The sequence below is a fragment of the Sorex fumeus genome, unplaced genomic scaffold (genome assembly GCF_029834395.1).
Source record: "Sorex fumeus unplaced genomic scaffold, SorFum_2.1 ptg000265l, whole genome shotgun sequence".
Lineage (NCBI taxonomy): Eukaryota > Metazoa > Chordata > Mammalia > Eulipotyphla > Soricidae > Sorex > Sorex fumeus.
The window spans coordinates 11,962,016-11,976,544 of record NW_026606322.1 but is presented as its reverse complement, the minus strand read 5'-3'; the positions used below and the strand labels follow the sequence as shown (position 1 = coordinate 11,976,544).

The 14,529-nt window shown below is 36.1% G+C and overlaps 1 protein-coding gene across 1 annotated transcript in view; it reads right to left on the bottom strand.

Annotated features, from left to right (window-relative positions):
• SLC9C1 (solute carrier family 9 member C1) overlaps positions 1–14,529 on the bottom strand; it is a 121,280-nt gene that overhangs the window by 17,206 nt on the left and 89,545 nt on the right. The window contains exons 20-24 of the mRNA XM_056109139.1: positions 9,683–9,808; positions 7,049–7,147; positions 6,419–6,592; positions 1,029–1,160; positions 529–714 (exon numbers count right to left, since the gene is read on the bottom strand). Coding sequence (XP_055965114.1) covers positions 529–714; positions 1,029–1,160; positions 6,419–6,592; positions 7,049–7,147; positions 9,683–9,808 — 717 coding nt within the window. The remainder of the gene's footprint in view (positions 1–528; positions 715–1,028; positions 1,161–6,418; positions 6,593–7,048; positions 7,148–9,682; positions 9,809–14,529) is intronic.

Here is a 14,529-nt window from a genome sequence, read left to right as displayed (position 1 = left end):
AAGTTCTAACGTTATTACCTGCTAACCACATGGCATACTGACCTGAACATAAGGATCTTTTATTTAGTTTTGGCTGGACCAGAGGCTTGAGGAGCAGTAAATCAGAGAGAGCTCGGTCAACCATGCAGAGCTGAGTTCAGTGCAAGAATCTGAGAATATGGTGCTGCTTGGCTCAGCTGTGCTGGGGGTCACCAGGAGCCATCAGGCAGTGCTTCTCAGCCTCCAGGGTCACACCCAAGGTATTCAGGAATGCCCAGTGCTGCACCTGGCACTACTGGGTCACCATGTGGTACTAGGAATCATATGAGCATGGTATTACTGTCTCCTGCCCTTAATCAATATATACATATATATATTGGCTTTTTAGATCCTACCCAGTGATGCACAGGCTTTGCACTCAGGAATTACTCCTGGCAGTGCTCAGGGGACCATATGAGGTGCTGGGAATTGAATTTGGGTCGGCCGCATGAAAGGCAAATGCCCTACCTGCTGTGCTATCGTTCCAGTCCCTAATCAATATTTCTTTACCTGATAGCATGTTATTGGAATTAAGAAAGGCGACTTGTAAATTTTTCGTAATTGGCAATCTTCTGCAGATCCATGTATGAGGATGACATAAATTACAGTTTCATCATAGATATCAGTTTTGGTGCCCGTTGGAATGTCCCTTATAAAAACATTACAGAGCTTTAATTGCAGTTTGTAGTTCCAATCCTATTTTGAAAAAAAAATCATAGTCAACTGTTTATCAGTTTTAGATTTTTTTTTGATTTGCTTTTGTGTCACACCTGGCAGTTTGGGAGCTTACTCCTGGCTCTGCACTCAGGGATTACTCCTGGTGGGCTCAGGGGACCAAAAGAGGTGCTGGGGATCTATCGAACCCAGGTCTACCATGTGCAAGACAAGCAACTAACCTGCTGCACCGACCTTCTCTGATTCCCAGATTTTAAATTCCTGCTTAGTTAATTTACCACAAAATTCAAATGCAATTTTAGAGATAAGAATGAGTTCACAAAAATGCCTCTTACCTCATAAGATAAATGTTCCTTGATTTTGCTGGCAGTAATGGAAAGGCCAATTTTTAGCCACATTTTATATTCTATAAAATCTGGGAAATATTCAAAAGTTTTACGTAAATGATATTTTGGAATAAAACATGCCTGGAAAGGAAGGGTATAAGCTTAATTATTTTCTTCTGTGCATACAGTTTAAGAAATATGTTTTTCTTAAAAAATTAAGTTTTTCTCATATGTACATATACGTACATTCATGAATCAGCATTCAAAACTCTTTTATATTCCTATGTGCAGATAAACAATAGGAAGAAATAAAGAAAGCAATTTATTTAATTATTGCAAACAAAATAATCAAAGGATAAAAAAATTTAACAAAGAAGGCGAAAGATCTATATGACACCATATATGAGTCAGTGGAAAGAACAAGACAATAAGAAATAAAAAGATAGTTATTGTCCATGGATGGGAAAAATTTTGGTATAGCCAAAGTGCTCTTTTACCAAAAATAATATATATATAATGTACTCATAATAAAAATTTACTATTAACATTTTATTTGCTTGTTTTTGACCCAATAGCACTCTGGGAGACTGTGTGGTGCTCATATTAACCTGGAGTTTCTGCATGCAGAACATGTGCTCTGGCCTTTTCATCCATCTCTCTGGCCCTCTAATGATATTTTGAGTACAAACAGAAAAAATTTTTCTAGAGTTATGTGGAATTATAGTGGACCTAAAAAAGGGTGGTCCAGAGAAAGAAAATAAAAATGGAGGAATTATGCTATCTGAATTCACTGTAATATAAAACATTAGTACTTAAAAATGGTTTGACTTTGAAATAAAATATAAAATGAATAGTATTGAAATCACATAAATAAACCTACACATATATCAATATTTACTTTGTGGCCAAGGATCTAAAACCATATGATAAAAGGAATGAGAATCTCTTTAACAGTTGGTGTGCGGAAAACTTGATTACCACATGTATAAGATTGAGCCTGTGACTACTCTAACTTCATGTACAAAAACATTTCAAAATGAATTAAAGATGCAAGATACCCAAATCACCAAGAACATAGATGAAAATGCACGTGAAATGTTTTACGTCTTCAGGTTAAAATGTTAGGATTTGGCTACAAATAGCAGAGGAATGAAAGTAAAGATAAACAACTGGGACTGTTTTAAACTAAAAAGGTTTTATACAGCAAAAGAAATACAAACATAGTGAAAAGATAGCATACTTAATGGGGAGAATATTTTACATCTGATGAGAGGTCAGATCAAAATTATACAAATATTTAACAAACTAAACAGAAAAAACAAAATCACCATTTAGATGGGCAGAAGATTTGTCCCTAAGAGGACATACAAACTGTCTGATAGGCTTATGAGAAAAAACCATCACTGTTCAGGAGAAATATGTGTATTAAAACAGATTCGTAAAAGGTGAAGATAGAGTTGTTATAGTAAGCAGAAATCTTGCCTTTGGACATCTATAAAAATCAAGACAAAAATAATACCCAGCGCAGAAAAAGAGGGATAGACATAGAAAGATTGCGTTCATCTGGGGAACATAAAGTAACAAATTAGGAGACTAACACCCAAGAATGGCCGAGATTAGTACCCGGAATTTTGCTCCATGGCTTGGAGGCCAGCCACACATGCTAGGGGAAAAGGGAGCTCAGATAGAGAAGGGAGCACCAAATAAAGGGTGTTGGGAGGATCGTCCCAGGATGGGAGAAGCATGCCTAAAGTAGACTATAGACCAAACATAATTGCCACCCATTGCCTCTTTTGCAAACCACAACGCCCAATAGGAAAGAGAGAACAAAAGGGAATGCCCTGCCACAGAGGTAGGGTGGGGTGGAGGGGATGGGGGGTGGGAGGGATACTGGGATCAGTGGTGGTGAAAAATGGGCACTGGTGGAGGGATGGGTATTTGATCGTTGTATAATTGAAACCCAAGCACAAAAATTTGTAAGTCTACAACTGTACCTCATGATGTTTCACTAATAAAAATTAAAAAATAAATAAAAATAATAACTAATTTTAAAAAAGATATACTTATGTCTTAAAAATACCCAGCTAATGCTCATTGCAACATTATTTACAATAATTAAAATTTTTAATTTTTAAATTATTTTTTATTTTTTTAACTTTTTAACAATTTTTTAAAAACTGAAATTTTCCATTTACAGAAAGTTTTGGAAGGAATCTGAAAAAATTATATGGAAAATAAGCCAGAAGGAAAAAAGATAAATATCAGGTGATTATATCTATAAATATCTGTCACTGTCACTGTCCTCCCGTTGTTCATCGAGTTGCTGTTCATCGAGTTGCTCAAGCAGGCCCAGTAACATCTCCATTGTGAGACTTGTTGTTACTGTGTTTGGCATACCGAATAGGTCACGGGGAGCTTGCCAGGCTTTGCCACACGGGCAAGATACCCTCGGTAGCCTGCCGGTCTCTCAATAATAAAATATTTATGATTTTATAATTAGAGCTATTAAAGATGTGAAACTTATGATTAAGTTTGTATTTATGATTATATTTATGATTAGAACAGAACAAGATATAAAACTGATAAACAGTGAAAACAAGGTAAGACTAGTGGGTACTGATAAAATAACTATGGTTACCTGGTTATCTGAATATAGTGGAATGAGGCTCAAGAGTGGGTGAGTGAATAAAAACAAAAGAAAAAAACACTGGAAAAAAAAGTTTGTGTGCAGCTTTTGACCACAGTTTTATTTCAGATCATTTTTTTTTTTATAAAATTCTTCTTTTACAGTCTTGATTTACTTTCTCACTAAAGAGCAAGTGTTATATGTAATTTGAGATACAGAAAGTATCTTTTCACTAATTAAAACCCCCTTTAAAAAGCCATTTATAGCTGCCAGAGGAGGACAGTATAGAGGGTAAGGCGCTTGCCTTACACAACCTGATCTGGGTTCAATCCCTGACACCTCAGGGAGTGATCCTTGAGCACAGAGCCAAGATTTAGCTCCTAGAAAAGCTGGGTGTGGCCCACAAACCAAATGGAAAAAAATCCATATATAATACTTGAAGTAAGAGCAACATTGATATTGACTATTGTATTTTAAAAATTAATGAATGTAGTACCACTTGTATGTAAATTTCATGACTTCATCCTTTCTGACAGCTACATAGTATTCCATTGTGTAGATGTACCAAAGTAATTACTCCTGGTGGTACTCAGGGGACCACATGCGGTGCTGGGAATCGAACCTGAGTCGGCCGCATGCACCCTACCTGCTGTGATATTGCTCCAACCCCCAAAGGAATGAAACTTCTTAAAGTAATGGAGGTTTCTTCCTATGTCTTCTACCCTCTGAGGGAGATTATCAGTCAGTAAGCAGAATATAGAAATATATCATTGCCCATATTGGTTCAAATCTTTGGTGCTATAGACCTACAAGGAATTGGAGTGGGCCACTAAAATTAAGCATTGTAGTGAAAGAGGGATGCTTAGATCATTCTTGACTCCAGTGTTTAGAGAGGAGACTGACAGAGAAGGAAAGAAATCTAGCGGGGAAGAAGAGAATAAAAAATAAAAGATTAACAGGCATCAGGGCTTCAGTTACATCAGTGATATAAGTGAGGGGGATAGCCATATATCCAAAACACAGATTCAACAGAACTGAAAACATGAGATCTAAGCGACAACCACTGAAGCTTTGTAAGGTGCCTGTCAAGTTGACAGGTGGGGGTGGAGTGGAGGATGGGATGGGAAGAGAATCTGGGAACACTTGTGGAGGGAAGTGGACACTGGTGGAGAGATTGGTGTTGCATTGTTGAATTATTTTATGACTAAAATGCAACTATCAGTAAGTTTGTAGATCATGTCTCTTTAAAAAAAATTTTTAAGTACATTTATCTTTCATTTAGTGCCTTTAACTTCTAGCTAAGATGTTCTTACTACTAGCATGCCATATTAAAAAAAATCAAAACAATTTCTAAGTTATATTTCAGTCCTTGTGATTTACATTACTGTCAATGATAGGATTTCATTCATACAATGTTTCAACAGCAGACCTCCACCAGAGTGTCCAGTTCCCAAGGTCCCCCTCTACCCTCTCACTGCCATGGTCAGCTCAGTTATGGGAACTAATTCTCAGATTCTCTTGCTTTGGGCTATTTGTTAAAGGCTAGAGTATTTTGGCGGGGGTGGGGTGGGGTGGTACATTCGCAAGTGTTTGGGGGACCACTGCCAGGGTGTAGTGTGATGCTCTTGTAGCATACCTGTAGTTGCCCCCGATTGTAGGATTATATACTCAGGCGTGTTTAGAGAAACTTTCACCCATTTTACTCAACTTCCTTATTAATAGAGCCTAGGAATTTTTCCCTCTTTACCTTCCAAATTACAGGATTGATAGTAAAATATATTCCACCCAACACCTTATTTAAAGTCTCATAGGGGCCCTCATACATCCCCCAGCTGCCACCATGCAAATTCATAAATTGGAACAGCTCTACGGGTTTAAGACTACATCTTTAAAGAGATGCAAGCCAATTGGAAAGAATTCATGCGTACATACAGCAGTTTTCAGGCTGAGAGCTATAGGGTCTTCTCAGAGTGGGTGGAAAGTCTTTCCCCCAACTTCCCGACTTCCTGAAGTCCTGAAAGTCACACCCACATCCCACACTTGCTGTCAAGTAAACAGGGCTACAGATTCTGAAACTCCTGGAGTGCATGGCTCTGTGATGTCTCCAAATGCCACAATACTGGTGCTCCAGTATGAGCACACTAAATTAGATGCACAAGAAATGTGGAAGCCAACTATGCTCAGTAAATAAAAACAATAACACAGCACGCTCAACTAGCAACAAACAACTTAGTAAACCCTCAGATAAGGACTTAATGACCCATGGGGAGAAACAACAATTTTCACAAATTTTCTTTTACTGAAGTATCTTTTTTTAATAATTCCATTAGCCATTTAGTTGTAACAAGAAATATAAAATAAGCTTTTGTTCATGCCAAAGGGGCAGGCTAGAGGGGTGGTAGGGAAAATGGGGACAATGGTGGAAGAAGGGTCACTCTGGTGGTGGGATAGGGGTCGGAACATTTGATATCTATGATAATCGTATTATGAACTATTTTGTAAGCCATTATGTTTAAATAAAGTAAAAAAAATAGAAAATCGCATAGAAGCAAGTTTCTAGTTAAATCCTTTCAAATAGCAGACTAAATTTTACAAGTTATTTTTCTAGGACATTATACCAAGTAAGTATAATTCAATAACAATTTTTTCCCTTTAGCTTTCTTATATTTCAAAATTGTCACTAACTTCCTATTACGTACAGAAATAAACTTAAAGTTGAATACTAATCATTTAATGAGATTTGACAGTAGGACATAAGGTGATGTTTACTGACCTCTACTACTGTTTTGCAAGAGGCAGAATATTTCATAGGTTTATTGGTTAAACAGCATAATTCTCCTAATATTGCCCCACTGATCAAGTAGTCTGTGTAAAAGATCTCATCATCTTGCTCCTCTGACTCCCAGAGTATTTGGTTAATCCCAAAACCTGGCTTTGATCTTTGAAGCTGTTCAGGAACAAAGAAAGAAAAGTACATATGCAAAATTAATTTACTACATTTTTCTTTGACTTTTAACAGTTTTTATATATGCATGTGTTTTAAGAAGATTATTTGTATCTTCTCAAGCAAATTTATTAAACTAACAATAATTAGAAATAAAAGATTTAAACATGTATGTATTTTCAATTCCTTTCTACCCAGACAATCTGTATTTGTTGGAGAATGGCAAAATCTCCAACTCAATAAATATTGAATAAATTTACATTGTACATTTCTATCTTAATGGTCATCTTTTGTTTCTGCATCTTATGAGAGAGTATGATTTAAGAGGGCATGAATGATATTATCCATAGTATCAGAACAAAAATTGTTTGAATATAGATGCAATTTTAATGTAGAAAAATAATTAGTCAGCCATATAAATTAATGCCTGCAAGTGCATTTTTAATAACTCTACCTTACCTTTATCATGCCTGAAATAATGATATAAATTCCTTCAGGCTTTTCACCTTCTTCAAATATATAATTTCCACAGTCATATGTTATAAATTTAGATTCTTCCTAAAAAATTTTATATAACACTTTAATTATAAATACTTCAGCCGTACTAGAGATGCTTAAGTTTACATCATGTATGCATTTTAATATTTTTATATAGTATACATTTATAGAAGAAAATAATTTTTAAAAATGTAACCATTTTATCGAAGTACTGGGATTTATAATGCTGTTTTAAATAAAAGTTTGTAATAAAAATAAATATAGATGTAAACTATCACCTGAATAGACTAGATGTATTCAATTTAAATGAAACATTATTTCACTATTGAAAATGCATAAAACCCTTAGCAAGCTAGAAATAAACAGATCTTCCTTAATCTGGTAAAGGGCAATCACAAGGGCCATGAGTAAAAATTTGCTATAAATAATATTTTAGCAGTGACTGTAGGTGGGGCTGGAGCGATAGCACAGTGGGTAGGGTGCTTGCCTTGCAAGCAGCCAACATGGCCGACCCAGGTTTGATTCCTCTGCCTCTCTGGGAGAGCTTGGCAAGCTACAGAGAGTATCTCGCCCGCACGGTAAAGCCTGGCAAGCTACCCGTGATGTATTCGATATGCCAAACACAGTAACAACAAAGTCTCATGATGGAGACATTACTGGGCCTGCTCGGGAAAATTGATGAACAACGGGAGGACAATGACAGTGACAGTGACTGTAGGTGTTGGTTTTTATTCAAAGTATTCATATTATATTTAATATCTGAGAAAAAATTCTAGAAAAAAAAGGAAGGTGAGTATATAAATGAGTATATCTAACTTTGGATGGGTTATCTATATATGATTTAGGCAGGAACTGTGTCTTGCCTACACCATATATAGATAATGGCCATTTATTAGTTAGTTCTTGCCTAAGCCATATATGGATAAATGGCCTTTTTTGAATAAGGCTATGTTTTTCTGGATAAAAAATAACCAGGAGCTATGCAAATAGCATATGTATGTCTCAAACATGCTCTAAACCAGGGCATCTTAAAATTTTCCACTTGTAATCCCTTTTTACACAAAAAAGCAACGTGGGTGAGCACTGCCAGTAAAGCCTCATACTCAGCATGTGGTTAATTTTGGATCCATTTTTGACCATTGTTATAAGTGTTCTACTATTGCTAAATTTCTCATGACCTCCCACATTCAGATTCAGTTATGTGACTCTGTATGGTGTCAAAACTCACCATACTGAGGTTAAGAAGCTGGGCTCTAAATAACTATAAACTAAGTAATTCTAACTATTTAAAATATTTTAAGTAGGCCAAAAATATTGTTAACCCAAAAAAACTCTAGGAAGAGGACTTTTTTTAGAACAAGTTATGTCTATTCATTAATTCATCAACTCATTATTTAATTCCTCAAATAGTTATCCTCATTATCCATACAATGTGCAAAATGCTGGGTATTATAAAAATTAGTGAGCTCTCTCTCTATATATACACACACATACATGTATATATGTATATATATAACAGAGACATTTATATACACACATATGTGTATATATATACATAAGTCAGGATCTCACACATCTAAGTATGTGCTCTACCAGTTGAGCTATTTCTCCTGCCTCAATTTAAAATTTAATGCACCATATAGTAGTACATTAAATATGTCATTGCTTCAAAATGAACATATTTCCATATATACATATGTATATAAACTGTGGAGGAGTCTGAGCAGTATTATGGAGAGTAGGACATTTGTCTTGTATGCGGATTTGATTCTGCATTCCATATGGTCCTCCAAGCTCTGTCAGGAGTAATTCATGACTACAAAGCCAGGCGTTACCCCTGAGCATCCATTGGTGTGACTGCCAACAAACAAAAACTATGGAAAAGAGACATAATTGTAACATAATATACTTGGTAAGATGAAACAGGTGTATGATAGATGCAAGGGTAAAACCTTTGGTCTCTAAATTGAGAATGGAACCACAAAAATTTCTTATTGTGTGTTTTTGACTCAGAACTTACTTTTCTGAATACTGGAAATGTATCCAAAGAAGCAATTAGAAGAAATACTTGGGGAAAATATGAAAAACCAAGGGCATTCAAGAAAATAGCACACCCCAGGGGGAATGGAATTAAAAAGAAATATAAAATGCTTAGGCTACTATGAATAGATTGGGGTATATGATGAACAGAAAGTAAAAATAGCTAGACAGGAATGTTTTAGAAGAAACGTGCATGTCAGCCAGAGAGACTTTTATATTATACTACAGATAATAAAGGACATTTAAAGACTCAAATGATAGTTAAATCTTAATTTTTTAATTGGAGCCACCCCGGGTGACATTTAATTCTGGTAGTGCAGGCCTGATGACCCAGTTTAACAACGCAGTCCTGTTTTGCCCCGAGAGTGCTAAAGGACAACCAAGGATATATCTGGTGATATTCAAGGGCCAGTGTGACGCCAGGGATTGAAATCAGGATCTCACACATCTACGTGTGTGCTGTACTGATTGAGATATTTACCTTTTCTGAAGCTAAATTTTAAAAAAACCATAGAGCGGTACATTAAATATGTCATTGTTACAAAATAAACTTACCAGAATGAAGTTTATTTTATTCTGGTCTTTATCTAGCCATGGGATATGAAGTAATGCTTCACTAACAGTTAGAGGTTTGATAGTAGGTTGAAGATTGATTATTTCTTTCTTTTTGGCCATTATTAACTAAAAGCACAAAATTAAGGCAGTGGGAAACTGTTATTCACAGACACTTTTATAACAATTGACTTTTTTTCATAATTTCCCTTTCTCGTTCTTAGAGTTTTATTAGCACACAGAAACCTCAATTTTTTTTACCTCTTAGCATTTTCTTATGTTACCATAGGACTAAACTTTTAAAAGACTTATAAAGTTCAGTAAATATGTAAAAAATTAAGAAATCATAAATGCTACTCAAGAAGGAAAATTGATAGAGTGAAAAGATATGTGGAACCAGCATCGATTAAGAAATGAAACATTTACTACAACCTAAATTTTCCTTTATGTTCTCTTTCAGACATCATTCCTATACAAATAGAAATACTCTTTCATGTACATAGTCTAATTTGATCTAGTTTTAAGTTTTATCATGAAATCAATGAATTGTGCACTCCTGTGTGTCTGGTTTTATTTTCTCAACATTAGATTTCTGAAAATTGCCTATAATACTAGAGGGAATGGAATTCATTCATGTCTAAGTATAGTTTTAAGTTGTGTAATATTATATATTATATGTATATATTATATACCATATCAAATACGTCTCGGGTAGCTTGCCAGGCTTTGCTGTGTGGGCGAGATACTTTTTGTAGCTTGCTGGGCTCTCCGAATTGGCCAGGTTGGCCTGTGCAAGGCAAATGCCCTACCCACTGTGCTATCGCTCCAGCCCGTATATGAACATTATGTTGTATAAATATGTTACAGTTTTATTTATCTAATAGTAACCAACATTTGATTTATACAAGCTTTAGGCTTCTGTAATATTGCTCTATTTCTTTGCTGCTGTACATACATGTACACTTTGTTAATATATGTTTATGTAACCCAATTTCTGGGTTATAAGATAGACTCAGGTTCAGAAAATTCGACATTTTTTTTAATAACATAAGCATACTGCTATTTATTCAGCCATTGATTAAGCTGATTGAACTGGACATGAACTCCACATTACTTTTTCTTTTTTTATTCAGAATGTTTATTTTATTTTATTATTACTTTCCTCCACCCTCTTTTTTTTTGATTCACTGTGAGATACAGTTACAAAGCTTTCATGTTTGAGCTTCAGTCATACAATCATCAAACACCCATCTCTTCACCAGTGCACATTTTCCACCACCAAAATTCCCAGTATTCCCCCACCCCATCCCCATTCCAACCCTTACCTGCTGTGTGTGGCAGAAAATTTCCCCCATACTCTGTCTACTAAGGTTATATTCAATATTTCAATACCAGTCTCAACACCACTCAAACCTGCTGAAAAGGCAATGCTAGACAACTTGCTTTGTATTGATTGTTATGGATAGAATATAATGTCTAAGAAATTCTGTGTTGCTCTTTTCTGGAAGCTTTAGTTTATAGTCCCTGGCTCTTGGCAGTTGATGACAATACATGGGGGGGTGGGGAGGGAGCGTGGTTTGTGGATGTGACTGCCAAGCTACTTGAAAACTGGGGAGCTGGGGGGAGGAGGCCCAGTCCCGATCCGAGCGGGCCTGGAGATCTCAGTCATAGGTTTCCCTCATACCTGGGTTTTCCTGTCGGTCCGCTCTTTGGTGAGGTTCATCTCGTCTTGAGTGAGGCTCGTCGACTCTTGGGGGAGGTGATCTGAGCATGTGTAGAGTGGCCTTGCGCCTAGTGGCAGTTGGGTTCTGGAGATTTTTGGTGGCAGGGGCTCTACTTAGGATGGGGAGGGAGACTCAACTTGGCCTTCCGAGGTGCCCCAGTGAAGACAGCCTGGTGCGAGGTCAGGGCATTCTGTGGCACTCTCTTCTGGGTCTTGACCATTGATGAGATTGCAAGGCATCCAGGACAGTCTGTGGGTGTGACTGTCAAGGTACTGGAAAACTGGGGACCTGGGGGAGGAAGCCCAGTCCCCATCCAAGCAGGCCTGGAGATCTCAGTCAAGGGTTCCTGCCTACCTCCATGCTATAGGACCTAATTGCGTCTTTTGATCTCTTTAAAGATTTATGGGTCTCTGAAATAAGGCCAATAAGTGAGCTTATATAGTTGAGCTGTAGGTGGTTTGTGGGTGTGGCTCCCACATACCTAACTTTTGGCCGTTTAATTTCTTGGTAAACTTCGCCCCAAGTTATTGGGGTCTGATCAAAGGCACAGGAGCAATTTTGGGGTATCTGGAAGTCTGAAGGTACCATCAGACTGCTGATGCACTCACTGCACAGGTATAGGTTGACCTGCTGGTGGCACTATACCTCCCTCTACAAATTTTTTTTGCAAAATATTTGGATCAATTTATATACCTGATTGAGTGGTCCACATTGTTGCCTACATTTGGTATTATTAATTAAAAATGTTTAATTTGATTATTCTGATTTGGGATTTAATTTTGATTTTATTTGTATCAAACTATGATAATAATATTTGGCATCTTTTGGTCATTTTTATATTTTTGTTGTGAAGTACTCTGTAAAATGTTTTGCTCAAGTTTTTAAAGTATATTTTAGAAATTGAAGTTGAGGCAACATGTTTACAATATTGTTAATGTGTATGCTTTTGGTACAAAAATCTGCACAGTTTTTAAAAATAGTAGATTTTCAGTAGATAAGCAATTCTAAAGAGTTTTATAAATTCTTTGAATAAACTTTGGCTAATTTAAGCAAGAGCTGTTAATAGATTGAATCAGTATTAGAGAAATGTTGATTTTCTCTGAATTGATGTACAGGCTCACAGTAGACCCCCCAAAATTTTTGGTTGGTTATTTAACAAAATTTGACAAGCTGTATCTAAAATATAAAATTTATTTGAAATACCACATGGCAAATCCCAGCAAGCTACCCATGACGTATTCGATATGCCAAACACAGTAACAAGTCTCACAATGTTACTGGACCCACTCGAGAAAATTGATGAACAATGGAAGGACAGTGACAGTGACAGTGATTTGAAATACAAAAAGTCAAAGGTAGTAAAAAAATCTTAAAGAGCAAAACCATATACAATATAAATATTTATTTTGTAACACATACTGTACAGTCACTGAATTTATATGTATTTCACTGCAGTGCTTTAGGGTATAATAGCTTTTTATAAATGAGGTTTTATCACTTAACAATGAGGCTTTATCATTTAACAGTGATTTATCATTGAATGTAACACATTGGTCTGTTCATTACTTTTTACATGGTAAATTTTCCCAGTAAAGAGATTTTCTTCACTTTTTGTTTTGGGGTCATTCCTAGCTGTGTTCACAGCTTACTCCTGACCAGGGATCATTATGCGCAATGTTGGGATTTCAACCAAGGCTGGCCTCGTACACGGTGACCACCTTAATCTTAATCTCTGACTCTTTATACTAGATTTTATAAGTTTAAGACTCTTGGTCTTTCTAGCCAGTGTCAAAGATTTTTGCCTCTTCTCTTTCACCACTCTCCCTTTTCGTTCCCCCCATCCCCAAATTTAGAATGACTCTCCAAGGTTAGGAAAAACTAAAACAGACTGCACAGGCATTTTGTGGTTTGGGAGGTGTCAACTACCTGTCTCAGGGAAAAACTCCCTCATTGCGTTATATTGGCTCTGTTTGGCCAAAGTTGAACTTTCAGGAAACGTTTGCACTGGTGAGGACTGAGGCCCTTGACTGGACAGTAGAGACTGTACAGAGTTCTCTTTGATCTCTCTCCTCTTTGATCTTCATTACCATACAGAAAAACACAAGCTGTTGATGCTTCTCCATTATTTTCTGTGTATGTGATGTGCATTCCAACTATATCTCACTGTTCTTGCTCATGAATATGTATGAGTTTGCTGAAAATATACTAAAATATGTGTAAGCTGTCACATCATAATGCTGGACGTAATACTGTACTCCCCTATTCACTCTAAAGTTATTCTACAGCCCGTGCAGGCTATGCATTCCAACTTCAGCAGTTTCAATTAAGTCACCCTTTTATATTCAGTTGTTCCTGTACTTTTTCCAAGGATGAAACCAGAAGAAATACAACCTTCTCTTCTATTGCTGTTTTTGATGTTTTACACATGGATTTGAATGTGAATTCTGGAATTTGAATCCCTGTATTGGATTTTGAATGCTTGCATTTAAATACAGCCCAGTTGCCTGACCTTGGGGCAATTTTCTTAATCACTCTGTACCTTTAATACTAAACAACAATGAACCCAGGCCATTACAGCATTCTGGGTTTGTATACAGTATTATTTACTCTTTTCACTAAAGATATCTAGGGGTGGAAAAGTAGCAAACCCAAACTAAAGAGACAGAGCTTCTTATACAGGCAATAAATAGTTTAAGGAATTCATGGCTTTGAAACCAGTTTTGGAAGAAGCAAAGAACTTCCTAAAGGACAGGACAAACTTCCCAGCATGTGGCATTGAATATGATACTCATGTGCTTACAATTGCCCTCTGCTAGTTTAAGAAAGGCATGTAACTCCTAGATTGCTAAGAGATTTAATATATTTTTTATTAATTAATTAATATCTCATTTACATTGATTTTCTATGTATGATTAGTTTTATACATAATCCATAGAGATTTCTATTGCAATCTTTTACTAGGTTAGAAAATAAATATATTCTTCACATTTGATTATAAAATTTATGTAATTTCTGCTAAATCATAGTGAAGCCTTTGCCTCCTCATATCATGTGCAGTTCTAATATTATATTTTCATAATTATTTTGAATGCCTGAGCATTACTTATTGAATGGTATCTCATTTCT